General features: G+C 46.2%; 1 protein-coding gene across 1 annotated transcript in view; it reads right to left on the minus strand.

The window, feature by feature from the left end:
• Positions 1-331: 331 nt before the first annotated feature.
• The window catches only part of LOC148513731 (SID1 transmembrane family member 2-like), a 32770-nt gene continuing 16266 nt past the window's right edge, over positions 332-16835 (minus strand). Inside the window, exons 3-10 of the mRNA XM_088481429.1 lie at positions 16061-16182; positions 15690-15851; positions 12318-12402; positions 3348-3470; positions 1669-1752; positions 671-770; positions 514-579; positions 332-426 (exon numbers count right to left, since the gene is read on the minus strand). Of these exons, the coding sequence (XP_088337555.1) occupies positions 332-426; positions 514-579; positions 671-770; positions 1669-1752; positions 3348-3470; positions 12318-12402; positions 15690-15851; positions 16061-16182 (837 nt within the window). The remainder of the gene's footprint in view (positions 427-513; positions 580-670; positions 771-1668; positions 1753-3347; positions 3471-12317; positions 12403-15689; positions 15852-16060; positions 16183-16835) is intronic.

The following is a 16835-nucleotide window of genomic DNA, read 5'->3' on the forward strand; positions in this document are numbered from 1 at the left end:
CCTAAGTGTTCACTTTAATTGCAGGCGATGCCCGTGATGTACAGATGCATTGGTATGGAAACCCCAGCAACAGCACAACAAATCAAGCCATTCTGCCCCCATTTACACATGAAATCACCCCATGGAGCAGTGCAAAAATATTTACAATTTTGGGGCTTCCATAAAGGTGACATATGGACGCAGTTGCTCGCTGTTAATTGTGGTGACCCCAAAATGTGATGAGACGCTAAATGCTAACCACACTTGTGTATAATGGTTAGCTTGTATCCCTCTTTACAGGTTTCCCTTATTTTAGTAGTCACATGTAACATATAACAGATTGTGTCAGCTCTTACCTCCATTTCTTCCAGCAATATATTAATGCAAACAGGTAGAAAGACAGGAAGAACCCTGTACAGAACAGAATCCCTTCAACATACGTAGTACCTGAGAAACAAAACACAGAAGACATGAGCAAAGTAAAAAAAAAAAAAAGAGAAACCTAATAAATGATCCCCTAATTTGTGCACATACGGCTAATTGCTGGGCTGACCAAGACTTCCAGGGTCTTCTGACGACTCCCATGCTCAGCAGGAGTATCTAAAAGGCACAGCCATAAGCATTAGAGGGAAAAGCAGCATGTAGACAGGGGCAGACAGCTAATGATTGGGGCAAGATGTGAAAGTATCACCTGGATTTATTGGATAAGAAGGCAGCCCCCCACCACAGGCTTCATCCTCAGTCTTCACAACAACCACAACGTAGAAACCACCTTCTGAAAAATCCTTTCTCTGGAAGACAGTATTAAAAAGTACATTAATTATGAAATCATTAATTGGCATGGTAATATGAGAGAAACAAGGTACATTTTATTTTTATAATATATGATTGGGGCCCAATTCATAAATAAAAACAAAATCGAGAAAAAAAAAAAAAAACAGAAAACACAATAACTATGTCTGTGTGCAGAGCTTAGGAACTAGTCAGTCATATATATGCATTCAGATTCATAGGAACTGTCCCAGCTGCTAGGTAATATCAGTATGCTCCTAGGCTCATGGCTCCGATATACAAAACAATTATATATAACAGGTATCTGGTCAGGCAGTCGACATTTCAGACTGCTGACTTGGACGTTAAGTTGACAACCAATAGTGTTCATTCTAGCACCCTGCACCTGTCACAACCCGTGCAGTTCCTCTTTCCTGCCTGGTGTGTCGCGTTCTGCTCTGGTGCTTCTAGCACACACTGCTCTGTATCTCAGCAGTCTGTTGCCTCAGCAGAGTGTGCTAGAAGCACCAGAGCAGAGAGCAACACCCCAGGCAGGAAAGAGGAACTGCACGGGGTGTGACACGTACAGGGTGCTAGAATGAACACTAAAAAAATATGTCGACATACATTTAGTTCGATATGGTTAAGATATTTAAGAATGTTGACATTTAACAGGTTGACACCAGAATGCACTTCCTAATTTTAAATATAATAAGATGCTACCATGCTGATACTTGTAGTTGCATGCATAGACATATAAAACCTGTCAACATTCTGGTGTCAACTAGTTATTCTACACCCATATATTTAAGAAAGAACGAGAACGCAAGGCAAACGAGTGCGAGAGGTGAAAGAGAGCGAGAAAAAGAGCCTTGATAAAGTTAACAACAGTAATGTAATGCAAAAGGTATAAATCACCTGCACTGTGATAGCCGCTTTCTTAGTGATTGTTTGATACATGCCCGTAAAAACCACGTTGTTATCAAGATCATACACTGGGCACTGCAAAGGAAAAAAACATATGGTAACTAAATAATGGTCTCTTAACTGTGAAATCAGAAAGGTCACTTTCGTGGCAATAGCTTCTCAAAAACATTTAACATAGCTTATCAAATACTCAGTACGGACAACATTGTAATTTGACATCATCAGTACTTCCACCTGCATAGATCACACACGGGGATATTCTATTGGACGCATCTTTTTTGCACGTGAGTAATATCTGCCAGACACAAGGTTTTTCCTATTCAGTTTTCCGCAAGAATTTCAGCAAGGCACAAGAATTTTCCTATAGACATTACCGCTGCTTTTTTTAGCAGCTTCGGAGCAGTTGCAAAGTGGGAAAAAATGGTGGCACTTGGTTCCAAGCCCCTGGGACACCTCGCTAATAATTATTTAGGAAATTGGAAGTTTTCAACGAGCTCTTTAGGCCAATAATTACATGTCATTATTGGGGTGAAATTCTGCAAACTGCTGAATAATAGGTTAAAAGATGTGGGACAAGTATATAGGGGTGTTGTATGGATGGGACAGGTGTTCTATACACTGCAGGTGGGAGATACAAGTGTTTTTTTATTTTAAATTTAAAGTGGCTTCAAATGACTCAATAATCAACTTGTTGCCATTTTTACTAGAGATGAGCGGTTCGGTTTTACTCTATGTTCGGATCTCAAAAACGGCATCTTATTGGCTAGTCGGCTCTCGGGTGTGTTGGATAGCCAATAAAATAAATCCGAACTTGCACTAATTTGACAAAAAGAACAGAGTTAAAACTGAATCACTTATCTCATTTTTATGCACCCCAAATTTAACTACAGCATTTATTTAAAAAAAAATAAAAATGCTTTATATAATTTTTTCACCGCTATTAAAAAATGCACATACTGTATATGCCATATGAACCAATTTAAAAGCACTAAGTGGAGAATTCAATTAGACCAGATATTTTTTTTTTATTTAACGCCCTATTTAAATGATTACAGTTTTCCCACCCGCGTTAACGCCCTGGCGGCGATAACGGGCGTGTTATTGGGCATTTTTTCCCCCTATATATTTTTATTGGCGACAAATAATAAACATCTACAATGTTATCCAATATTTGATTGGTTATTTTTTTTTAGGGTACAGGCTATTCCACCCATACTTGTCTAATTTTCACGTGGGTTTTTGGCAAATAAATTATCACACCCAATTCTTTTTTTCACTTGGTAGTTCGAGAATCTGGAGAATGCATAGCAGCGGTAATCAGACATTGAGCGAGATAGCCACATTATATTTTGCAGCAAAAATCTTGCCACCAATTGAATATGCCCCATACAGTACATTTGAAGATATTTATTCAAACATGTGCATCAAAAAATAATAAAAATTCAACTTCTGTCGAGTGCAAAACACGGAGCAGATTACGTCTGAAAAGCTACGCGGCAAGGCTCCTAAATTGAAGTAAAAACATGAGTGGGAATAGTGACATTGGATACACTGGATTTCAATGTAACCCAATTACATGTTTTGCACAAGCTTTAAAACCACCAGTAAAAACGCATGTAATTTGAAACCAGTAGCTATAAGGCAAAAAACAAAATCCATTTTATACACACCTGAATATCCTGTACAGAGATGACAGAGCAGGGGAATGCGGACGGAGAAGAGACTTTTACAATCACGGAATCCACATCCGATGGGAAAATATATTTAAAATACTGCAAATGGACAATAAGGAACTGGAAAAATGAAACAGAGGTCAGACATTAATATATTCTTTGAAAAAGCCCCCATTTAAAGGGGCAAAACGGGTCAGAAGATCCCCCCAATTTGCAAGCACCTATTGTTTGTGACCAGTTCATTTTGGATGCACTATCGTTACAAGATCAAACTGATACTGTCCTGCATAGCAGCATTAAACGGAGGTGATTCTACACAGGCTCCAGCCCAGCGTTCTCAGCGTGCCCAGCAGACGATCAAGGGAGACAAACAGGGGTATTCAATATGGGAGTGATAACATCGTTTTTGCGTTAATATCGGAGGTATGACGTCATTATCGCAGGTTTTACTTTTACACCCTATTCAATTTCAAAGACTTATCGCAGTTTTGAAAAGTCTTTGATAAAAAACGGGGATAACTTTTCACCATTGAATAGGTGTCGAAAAAAAGTGAAGAATTGGGGTTTAGGGGTGCAGGCTTAAAAAAAATAGCCTGCACACCTGAGAATGACATTTAAAAAAGAACTGTGTCAAAAAAAGTAAAAAAAAAAAATAGGGACACCCCAAAAAATTAATTAAAAAATTGGGGTGCAAAAATAAAAATGGGAACAATTGGTTAAACAATAGGGAAATAGGTTCAGGGCTATTCTGCATGTATGCGGCAGGTGTTTTGAAGAATAGAATTATAGCGGCAGGTGCACAAATGCAGAATTTTTAAAAACTGACTTTAGGGACATCAAAATATGCTAGTACCCATTTTCATGTACCCCAAATTTGATGGGACCACTTCAAAAAACAAAAAAAATAACCTAAGTGCTCTTCTGCATCACTTCTTCAATGTCGGGAAAAAAGCACCTGCTGCGGCTATTTAAATCCCCGACTTTCAATTAAAGGGTAAAACGGGGGTACCCATAGTGATCACATATGTTTTTACAACTTTAGGGGGGTCTTACAATTATTTTGAGGAAAACTTCGTAACTTTACGCAATCCAACTTCGGAGTTTCCCGTTTTCGTTAATTTTATATTGAATACGGGGATAAGCGGGAGCGCGCACCAGACTTTAACGCAGGAAAAAACTCCGATATGAAACGTTAACTTCGACAGTGAAGTTAACGTTTCATATTGAATACCCCTCAAAGTGTTTGCTGATGCAACGTCAGCTCAGCCTCGGTGGCCGCCTGCATAACATAGGAAGCCGTATATCTTATTAAACACCTCACCACTGTACTCAGTACAGCTACAAGCAGCTACTGACAGGTACATTGTATCCACAGTATCACACTCATCTGGCCAGATTATTTCCAATTGACACCTTTTAGATACTAATTTGGAACTCTAACTGACCGCTTATTCAGTATCTGGTGTTAATGACTTGCCTGATCTAACTGTCCATAATTCGCGACGTGTAAATACACAGATCTCTTTAGCAGTGGTTTTAGCATACAATAGTGTTACACTGTTTAGTTAATGCAAATAGCATTTTATTGTAATATGTTAGACATTTGTCTTTATTAATTTGATTTATAACTATTTTGATAAAAATTTCTATATATATTTTTAGTTAACGGAGCCATGACTGTTTTTAACATGTATGTGGATTCTGCCTTCTCACAATGGGGGAGATGTATGAAGCCCAGAAACGGTATCAGCGCACGTTAGGTGCGCTGATACCGCTTCTCCCCAATGTGTGATCGGGGGTCTGGGCGGTAAATGACAGGGGCGCTATGCACCCCTGTCATTATTGGCGCTGCTATCTACAAGATAGCAGCGCTGAGCGGCAGGGCCATGTACGAATGTTCATACCGCATGACCGTTCGGCCGGCTGTAGCTGTCGTTATCGACAGCTACAGCCTGGCGCTAGCCTATCCCCACAGCAGGGACAGCGCGGTCCCTGCTGGGGATGCTGCCAGCTCCAGGCTGCACGCAGGGATCTCACGATACTTGCGAGATCCCGCGCATGCTCAGTGGAGTCTGCCGGGACAGAGACACAGCGCATCAGCACTAGGCTGATGCGCTGTGGTCTCTAACGGGTAGCACCGGAGGGGGGAGTTAACGCTCCCCCTCTCCGGCCGATGAGATGTTTATACATCTCATCGGTAGTGCTTCCTACTTCGCCTCGGTAAACTTAACGTGCCGCTTTCATACATCTACACCAATAAGAGCTATATTAGCGCGGTCTGAAGTTATTTAGAATTTTATGTGTTATATGGGTATTCACAAATCCCAGACCTGCTGCTACAAAGTTATAAAATTCATTAGTAATATCTCTGTATCTATAGAATATAAATGGTCTCTTGATAAGTGCCAGGATAATTGGTTTGTTGTGTGGTCTTTCCTATTGTTAACTGATTTCCGTGGCATGAGTATGCTATAGGAGGGAGATGTTCTTCACCTTCAGGTGCAGATCATGGCGCTAGTCTTTCTTCTTCCAAGTCAAACTTGACTACGAGCTGTTTAGATTTTGTAACAGATATTTTAATAGCCTTTGGTGGACTGTGATACTCACTCGACTTTGCTGCTATTTTGTATTTAGCTGTGTGTGTGTGTGTATGTACCCACTTGCCCCATGATATTTTCCCCTTCCTTCATGAAAAAAAATAAAAATACCACAGAAGCCAAGGTCTCTGATCTCTGCAAACTTCAAGCTGTGGTGATCACGGACTGCCCAAAGTTCAAGTGATGTGCCCAGGATCTGTTACTCATGATTCCTGGCCACCCAAGTGCTGTCCATAGCCAAAGCTGCTGCATTAATAAAACTTAATTCTGTGACATCAGAGAATTTCTGAATAAGAGAAAGACCAGGGTACTGCTCTGGGCATTCAATCACTCTATTTAAACTTCTTGATTGCTGTTCAGTATTTCTTTTTCTCTGTTCTGCTATTGTATATGTTTATTGAAAAAACAAGAGATATGGTAAGAACTTACCCTTGTTATCTCTGTTTCTACGAAGTCCATAGGGTCCACAGGGTTGACCTTGGGGGTATAGGTTGGGAACCAAATCCGGGCACCACGCAGTTAAAGCTTTTAGCTCCCAGGATGCACTTGGGTCCACTCTCCCTATAACCCCGCCCCCCAGCCAGAGGCACCTCAGTTTGTAAGTAGCCAAAGGCCGGAGGAGGAGAGAAAAAGAGAGAGAAAACTGGAACACTCTAGAACCATACTCACAGAAAAGGAGACGGGAAACCGGTGACCAGTAACACAGCCCATATGAAGCCAGGTGCGTCAGGGCGGGCACCCTGTGGACCCTATGGACTTTGTAGAAACAGAGATAACAAAGGTAAGTTCTTACCATATCTCTTGTTTTCTACTTCAGGGTCCATAGGGGGTCCACAGGGTTGACCTTGGAGATGTCCCAAAGCAGTTCAACCAAGGGTGGGGACGCTCCTGTGCTGAGAGGAGAATCCGTCGCCAAAAAGGAAGCATCCTGAGAGGCAAAGGAAACCAATGCCTAGAACCTTAAAAAGGTGTGGACAGAAGACCACGTGGCCACCTAGTAAGGCAAAACAGCCGAGGCACCACAGTGTGCCGCCCACAAGGGTTACATGGCCCGAGAAAAAAACAAGCATCAACAACAGAAAGGCCTACCCCTGGGTAAGCCCCTGAGGAAGACATACGAGGCCATCCAGCCAACATTTAGTTATAGGCTGGCAATCCTTTCCTGTGAAAACTAGAGATCTCAGACCACCAATAAGGAGTCCGAATTCAGTAAGGAGCTTGAACGGATCACATAAATCCAAAGAGGCCGGACCACACTCAACGAGGCCACACCAGCCAAGAGGACTGGGGGCTGAATGGCTGTACCATAAGTTCCAGAATAATATGGAACCTAAAAACCACATTAAGAAGAAACACAGGGCGAGAGCAACTCACACCCTGACATGATGCCCTCCAGAAGAGGGAGCCACATGAGAACGCTCCCAAGTCAGACACTCTCCTGGTTAATATAAACACCCTGAGAGAAAGAGAGAGAGCCTAAGCAATAGACCATGTAATGGCTATCACAACCAGCGGTTCCATCGACAGTCCCCGAAGGGAACGAAGAACCACTACTAACTCCCAAGGAGTCCCTAGGGAGGACAAATGGAGGCATAAGCCAGAAAACAAACCAAAGGATGAACTGGATACCAGAGTGGATCAATTTCATATCTTAACCATACCGACAGTGTAGAGATCCGCACTGTCAGGAAGGCCAGGCCGAGGGTGAAACCCAAGCCAGCCGGCAGGAATGCCAGAATATCTGGAAATCCTGGACACCGGAGGAACATATCGACAGGTACGATACCGTAAGAATTACGTATGCCACAGTCTGTGGCAGATCCCAGCAAAGTTTGGCCTGTCTGCTCTAAACATCTCAATGAAGACAGAGCCAGGGAAGCCCTAGGACCACAGCAGGGGCGCAGTCATAGACAAATGATCCAGGTCCAGGGAAAAACAAGGACCCTGAGACAACAGGTCCAGATAGTGAAGCAGTAGGAACGGAGCATCGATGAGGAGACTCCGAAAATCCTAGTACCAGTGACGTCTGGGATGAACTGGAGCCTCCAGAAGGAAAGCCCCTCAGTCTCGAATTAAACTTCCGAAGACCTCGAGGAAGAAGGGAGACCGGAGGACACAGGTACACAAAGTGGAAGGACCACTTCACTGACAGAGTCACTGAAGGTAGCTTCAGTACTCCTAGAGCTGGACTGTAACACCGGTAGTGCGTGATAGAGTCAGAAGGCCATGAGGACCAATCACCTCAGGGAGGCCCCCACTGCTCACCAGGAGTTGAAACCTCTCTTGGAGAAGAGACTAGTCCCCGGGATGCACGTCGTGACGGCTGAGGAAGCCCGCTTCCCAATGGAGAGCTCCCGGAATAAACACTTCAGAGTTGGCCAGGAGATGACCCTTGGACTATGTCAGAATGTATGACATTGCCACTGAACTACCAGTGTTGCCTAGATGGAATCCACTGTTGTGACACTGTTGGACTGAACCTATGCAGGTTTACCGTGACATAAGGGTTAGGCCAGAGTGAAGGCCCAAGACAGCCGAAAGTTCCAACAAGTGGCAGGGCGGAAGCGACAGACGTCCAGCTACCCCGAAATGAATGCGGACCAGACACTGTCTGCAGCAAAGAATACCCTGGACGAGATGGCCATAGCCACCCGGACAGAGACCGACTCGCCTCCGGAGAGAGCATCATCGTCCGAACAGCGATCCGATGGAAAAAACTCGATCCATCTGGAGAAGAGTCAATTATGGCAAGGCCTGGAATGGAACTGATCACATTCCCCCCTCCCAAAAGGCAGACACTCTGGGAGACCGCGCATCACCAAGAGTAATGACATATGTCGACCGCGTAGACATCCGCACACTCCAAGTTGAAGAGCGGAGAGCTTGTCTTACGCCAGAAAAATTCTCAGATTCCTGAGAATCCAGCAGTGCTCCCAGATGAAGAATACTCTGTGAGGAATGCAGGGAGGACTTTTTCTCTGGTGACTAATTATCTGTGCCGAGAAAAAGCCATGGTTATCCTGACCCGGCGGTAAAGTACCTCGGTGATCCTGCTAAAAGCAGGAGGATGTCCAGAGAAAGGAGCATTCGGATACACTGAACAGGTGAACCATCAGAAAATCCGTAAAGCTGGTAAACCCCGGTGGAGTTAAGGACAGTCCCAAAAGGCAGAGCCCGAAACTTGCAAGTTTTGCTGTGGCACAGCAAACCTGAACCCCTGCTGATGAGAGGGCTCTGTATGTACCCATAGGTACGTATCCTGAATACTCAGATATACCATAAAGTCCCCAGGCTCCAAACGTCGGATGATGGAGCAAGGAGGATTCCACCTGAGTCCAGGCACCCTTGGAATCTGATTCAGGGATTTGAGACAGAGTATAGGCAAATGAAGGACCAGTCAGTCACTGCCCCAGAAAGAAAAAAGAACAACCAGTCCCTCGCTGAGATAGTGAGGCTGGCCGAAATAGCTCTTCTTACCGCAAAGGCTGTATAGCTTTCTGGGTTTGTAAGGCACTGATCGGAAGAAGGGCTCGTGTAACAACGCCTGTGAGGAGGCCGCCTGAGCAATGAGAGGCCGTTGAGAATCAGTATCTCACTCTGGAATCCCCCAGATGTAGACCTGCCCCGTCAGGCTGAAGGTTTATCCTCCGGCGTAGAAGCAGGGCCGTCCAGAAGTCCAGGACAGCTCGGTACTAGATATGGTGGCCCCCGTGGAGGCCAACAGCCTAGGAAAAAACAGGCCTTTAGGCTGACCCTGAGGACAAAAAGACTTAACAGAGTTAGTCCGAATGTAGTGGGAGTAGCTAAAGACAGCATCTCTCCATTAGTGATACTGCGAATGATGCAACAATCTTGTCAAGGCCGGACCAAACAAGATCTCCCCCATGGTAGGAGACTGCACCTCTGCTTTCCCATAACGTAGCCATAGGGTATTGCGGCGGATACAGACGCAGCCGAAACCCTGAAAGTTAGAAGACCGGCATCCAATGTAGGTAATCCCACATATGACAACTGCATATTTTATGTGAGCGGCAAAAGACATTTGAATCCCAGACGAGTTGAAGGGGAAAAACGTTACAAATGCATCAGCCCAGTATGCAACAGTATTAACCAACCATGCAATGGCCATGGTAGGACGGGCAACAGGCCCTAAAAACGAGTACATTGATTTCAGGTAAAGTTACCACCTACGGATCCGTAAAATCCGTCCAGGCCGGGATGGGAGGCATATTAATGCCTGTAACCCGACGATTAACATACAAATCCACCCCAGAAGGAGATTTCTATTACTTGTGAGGACCCTCAGGGAATGGGAAACAGGAGGCCTTTGTGACCCCTCGTATCTGGCGACAGCCAGACTCCCGCCATGAGATCCACCCGCTGGGCAGAAACGAGGAATGTATGATACAGGTGCAGGATCAACATTCTCTATATCCAGAATGAACCTGGCTACCAGCCCCAAAGCAGGAATAATAATACTTGAAATCGGCTCCCCCCATGTGAGGGGGGAAAGAGCCGAATACACCCTCCAGTTCACGGCAGAGCCACTGGGAAGTAACCACAGGGCGTATATCACGCCATTTAGTATTTCGTAGAAAACGACATCCACCAGGGTGGCCGTTGTGGTAATCCCTGCAAGGGGAATGACAGACCGATGCGGTACCGGAGGTAATTCATGTACTGTGAAAAAACCCGGCAGGGAGCGATAGTCTGTGACACAGGGGTAAAGTGCAAAAAATTGCGAGATACCCTGAGTTGAAAAGGGCAGTATGGTGAAATAACCACAAGCGAGTTACGACAATGGGGCCCGCCCGGCGATCCTCAAAGGAGAGGATCCTGAGAAATAAACCGCCCAAAGGGGTCGTGCAAGGGGCCCGGCACCAGATGGCGCCGCATACAAAACCTTTCTGAGTCAAGTCCTCCGCACTAATACCTGCAGCACATAGCTTGCAGGATAGCAATAATGGGTGCAGTATCGTGCGCAATCTCCTGGTCAGATATATTTGACTATCTTGACGGAAATATTAAGCAGCGCCATACCGGTCCTGACTGACGCTAAGATTAGCTGCAGGGACCCATTATCAGAGTATGCAACACACAGTTCCATCTAAAATATGGCAACGTGCAGCACGCAACAGTATGTGACAAACCTCACAAATATTAACAAGTATATATATGTGAGGTCTCAGAACCACCCTAGGTACACCTGTATTAGGGCAGATAAAGAAAAGGGATAGATATACACTGACAGGTGAGAAAAGCAGACGGTCAGCACTAGCATAAGTCACATACAATGCAGAAAAACATATATACATACATTTGCATGACATATAATATACTGCACAATGCCGTTACATTCAACTGCCCAGATTCAGTGTCTGGGAAGGCTATAGCGCTATGTACACTCACCCAAAATGGCCAGGTACGCAGGGGGACTGGGCTCACTGTCATCCTAGGAGTTCTGCAGCACCACCGAGAGATAATGGCAGCTGGAGACCTCAGAAGAAGCGTGGCCCGCGGAGGAAGCAGCTCAGCGACGCCAGACTGCGTGTTGAAAGGCGCGCTGAGCTGAGGGGAGGAGCCGCTAGACAGGGAAGGCTTCCTCCCCTGGCTAGCAATTAACCCCCCGGGATGCCGGCTCCCGCTGCCGCTATAATCCCTGGTGGTCTAGTGGACACGCGGGGTATGCCTCCATGGAGGGGGAGCCCGCCGCCACCGCTAGCGCCTCCGGTCTGTCCCCAGAGACCGGAGGCATAAGGCTGCATACACACGTGACTTACCTGTCCCCGTCGATCCGGCAGCAGCCTAGGGATTCCCCCAGAGTCCGGCTAGTACAGACTCTGGGGTCCCACTGTGATCCCCAGATCTGTACTGGCGTCGCAGTGCCGGCGGGGTGTAGGAGCGGCAGCTTAGACGTCCATTGGACAGTCTGACGCTGCCGCTCTGAAGAGTAGTAAAAAATAATAAAACTCTTTTTTAAAATAAATTTTAAGCTTAGGGGCTGCTAATCAGCTCCCCACTGCACTAACGGTGACCCGACTCCGGCGGGGCACCAACTTAAACTGAGGTGCCTCTGGCTGGGGGGCGGGGTTATAGGGAGAGTGGACCCAAGTGCGTCCTGGGAGCTAAAAGCTTTAACTGCGTGGTGCCCGGATTTGGTTCCCAACCTATACCCCCAAGGTCAACCCTGTGGACCCCCTATGGACCCTGAAGTAGAAACATAAATAAATAAAAAATTCCGAATTTATAAAAAACAAAAACAACTTCTTGATTGGACTTCAAACCCTGCCTACCTCCCCCATGCTTCTCAGTATTGTAAAAGATTTCCTCTGTCATGTCCCGGCTTCTCCAAAGCAGTCAGCCACCTTACTGCAGAGATTGCAAGAGATAAAACGGAATTGCTGTAGATGAACCGGTAACGAGGTAAGGCGAGGTTCTCTGCCGCCCATAGAATGCTGCAGTTTGAGACAGAGTTCTCACCCTGCCTCAATGCATGGTGAGAATATCAAGGCTAGTGAAAGTGAAAGATATACATATTTTTATCAAGTACCATATAACTTTCACATGCAAAAGTCCTTATATGTTATATCAGGGATGTAGTCAGTTTACCTATGATCGGGATGGAGGCGGGCGAAGTCCCAGTGCCGGAATCCTAACCTGCGTCCAAAAAAAAAGCCGCCGGAATCCCGACGTCAGGTGAGATGCCGAAACCGGAATCCTGACAGCCAGCATCCTGGTCGTAATTGTATCAGCCCGGGTCAGCTGTTAGCCATGGGGGGGGGGGGGGGGGTGTAGGTATCACGTGGGGGTTAGGCTGCAAGGGTGGGGATTGGGATTAGACACAACCAAGGGGGGAGGGTTTAGTTTAGGCACTAACCAGGTGGGTTAGGTTGCAGGAAGGGAGGGTTAGAATACTCACCTTTCTCCTGACAGGATTCCGAGCATTGGGATGCTGCTGTCTGTCTGTTGACAGCCGGCATCCCGACTGCCAATCTCCCATACTCCACCTGTTATATTTGGTTGGGTACCTGATCCCGGTGGGCAGAATCCAGATGCCGGCATCCCGACAGGCTTAAAATACCGACAACGACTGGTAAGTACCCTAACCCAATCCTTACACCTAACCCTCCCTGCACCCTAAACCTAACATCCCCCCTAGTACCTAACCCTCCCCCTTGCCCCACTACTTACCTTCGGGATGTCGGCACCGGGATTCTGATTGGTGTCTGGATTTTGGCGCTGGCATTCTGAGCCCAGTATCCAGACAGCCAGAATTTCATTTACCTCCTGTTATATCAGATGGGGGACATTTAAGTTTAAACTTTGCATCAATAACTGCATGAGTAAAATGAACTATGGGGATCAAACCATGTTGACAAAAGTAAGTAATCTCCTGAAAGGTTCATTGACAAACATACTCTATTTTACAAAGAAGGTAAAATCACACGTCAACTGTTTAACAGAGAATAGCTACAGTGACATCTATAATAAGGTATTAATTACCCGTGGGCACTCATCTGGTTGTATCCAGAGCGTGCCTCTTGTCTTTAACAGTCATCTAGTCATTAACTTCCAGATGCACAAACACAATACATCAGAAAATAGACAACAACATCAAACACAGACATAAACCTCATCTTCACCTACTAGAACAACATGCACTTGCCACCTCTTAAACATTATACCTGAGGCTGAGCGGGAGTTGCATTAAAACTAGAGATGAGCGGTTCGGATTCTGTGGAATCCGAACCGCTCCGAACATTGGGGATCCGAGTCCACCCGAACCCTGTTCGGGTGTTCACCGCCTGACTCGGATCCCCGTTCGGGGCCGAACGGCGGCCGCCTGATGTCGGATTCTCACTAGAGAATCCGACATCAGGTCTCCTCGCGTGTAGGGCAGAGCGCAGTGATAGCGCTCTGCCCTACACAGACACAGACACACAGCCGCCAGCGGCAGCTGTGTGTTTGTTACAGCAGCCAATGAGAGTCACACAGACTCTCATTGGCTGCTGCACGGAGGGAGCCGGCTGGAGCTCACACATGAGCTCCGTCTTCCGGCTCCCTCCTCAGCGTGTGACAGAGCGGACGGCGCGGGAGCGGGGATACAGGTAAGTTTTATTTTTTTTATTTTTTTACTTGTCAAAGGTCCGGGGGCGCTACTGGGGGGGGGGGGGGTCTGCACTACTGGGGGGGTCTGCTACTGGGGGGGGCTATACTACTGGGGGGGCCATACTACAGAGGGGCCTGCTACTGGGGGGGCTATACTACTGGGGGGGGGTCTGCACTACTGGGGGGGGTCTGCTACTGGGGGAGGCAATACTACTGGGGGGGCCATACTACAGAGGGGCCTGCTACTGGGGGGGGCTATACTACTGGGGGGGGGTCTGCTACTGGGGGGGCCATACTACTGGGGGGATCTGCACTATTGGGGGGCCATACTACAGAGGGGCCTGCTACTGGGGGGGGGCTATACTACTGGGGGGGTCTGCACTACTGGGGGGGGTCTGCTACTGGGCAGGGCTATACTACTGGGGGGCCATACTACAGAGGGGCCTGCTACTGGGGGGGGCTATACTACTGGGGGGGGTCTGCTACTGGGGGGGCCATACTACTGAGGGGCCTGCTACTGGGGGGGGCCATACTACTGGGGGGGCCTACTACAGGGGGGGCCATACTACAGGGGGGGCCCATACTACAGGGGGGGCTACTACTGGAGCAGCCTACTACTGGGGGGGCCTGCTACTGGGGGAGCCATACTACTGGGGGAGCCATACTACTGGGGGGGCCATACTACTGGGGGGGCATACTACTGGGTGGCATGCTAATGGGGGTCATACTACTGGGGGGGCCTGCTAATGGGGGACATACTACTGGGGGGGCCTGCTAATGGGGGGCATACTACTGGGGAGCATTCAACTGGGGGCACTGCATAGTGGACCGTACTACTAAGGGGACTGCATAGGGGGCACCACTGCTGGGGGACATTGTGTAAGGGACACCGCTACTGTGGGCATTGTGTAAAAGGGTCACTACTGTGGGCATTGTGTAAAAGGGGCACTACTGTGTGTCGTAACATAAATAAGAGACACTACTTTATGGTGTAATGTGAATCAGGCCCTATGTGCGGTGTAATGCTAATAAGATTGTGCACTGTGACTCCTAGGGCCGTAGCCCACTTTGTAAACAAGTACTGTGACTCTGCTGGCCGTACCCCACTGGGTGGGTGCACTACTTTTCATTTCTGCCACTGCTGTGTGGCAATGTGTCATAGATGTGCTTTATACTGTGGTGTCTGTGTCGTTGTGCCGCTGCTTTGTCGCTTAGTAACCAGTCAGCTCACTGCAACCTTTGGCCAATAATGTTGAAAACAATATTATAAGCTGTGATATGGTCTAAATTGACTGGAAATTAATGTTATTGAGGTTAATAATACTCTAGGAAGAAAAAAAAGACCAATTTATGTGATTTTAGCTTTTTTTGTCAATTTTTGTAAAAAAATCCAAATCCAAATCCAAAGCCAGTCACCGCAGTTTGGCAAATCCAAATCCAAATCCAAAGCCGGACGACGAATTAGAACCAAATCCAAATCCAAATCCGGCAAAAATGGTCCGGCGCACATCCCTAATTAAAACTGAACGGTTCTGTTGTCCTACAATGATAAAAAAAAAAACTCATGAGATTCACTCTGATACAAACACATGTATCTACATACTAAGCATCATACCAAGACATGGCTTCTCACCGCAGGACAAAACTCTCCACATGTGTGACACGCAAACCATAGGTGGTGTTCTTTTCTGACAGGGTGGATACATCCACATAGAAGAACTCAGTCTCTGCCCTAGTTGGTGGTTCTTGGCACAGGGTGCGCCCAACATCCTGGTATTGGTAATTATGCTGGTACCTAAGGAAGACAGGAATGTTTGTAAATATAATTAGGTCTCTTTGGGTGTGTATGGAGAAATAATGTGAAGCAGAGCATTGTAGAGTAGTTTACAGGGAAAGCAAATACAAATGATCATTGCAGTGTGATCATACAGTGCCAGGACAGCCTGGCAAGTGGAAGATGTACCAGGGTAAAATAAAAGGAAGAATTGTAGCTACAGTACTTACAACCCCCTTAGGATAAGTGGTACTTGGAAGGACACCACAGCCTCCTTCTGCCGAACAACAAAGAGCAAATGCGTTCCTTTCTGTTCAGATAATACTTTAACAGACACTCTCACCCCCTCCGTCTAAATACAAAACAGTTAGGACACTGTTATAGCAATTGGTAAATTTAGAGAGATTTAAAATAACTGTACAACTCTGCAAGCTAACAGCCAACATTGGCACATTCAGGTTATTCAAACACAAATACAAACACTCTGATTTACAGTTAGGAGCAAATGCTACTGGGTGTAAAAGATGCTCCTGGAAAAACACTACAAGGGGGTGCGGACTGTAAAATGCACAGCCTGATTTACAGGGGTGAGGAGGGTGCAGGCTAGTCCAACTCTAAAATGAAGAGTAAAAATAGAGCTTGCCGTAATGTGTATGCTGTATGTAAGAGTATGCAGGATGCGCTAGGCATGCACAAAAAGTGTTTATATTTCCATCATTTGTAGTGAAACTCTAGATCAGTGGTTCTTAACCTGGGTTCGATCAAACCCCTATGGGTTCGGTGAGTCAGTCTCAGGGGTTCAGCGGAAGTGTGTGTCCATTCCGTTCGCAAGGGTTGCCAGGTGCATTAATATACTTTTGGCATTCACACAATACTTTTATGGCATTTTTGTTTTGTTCTTTAAACACAGTGATTTTATGTGCAACTGATGCATGGTTCATTTTGTGCACTAATAAAATATATATCTCTATGTTTTGAATTCGAAAAAAAAAACAACACAGTTTA

Source organism: Taudactylus pleione, unplaced genomic scaffold, assembly GCF_031769625.1.
Source record: "Taudactylus pleione unplaced genomic scaffold, aTauple2 ptg000270l, whole genome shotgun sequence".
Taxonomy (NCBI): domain Eukaryota; kingdom Metazoa; phylum Chordata; class Amphibia; order Anura; family Myobatrachidae; genus Taudactylus; species Taudactylus pleione.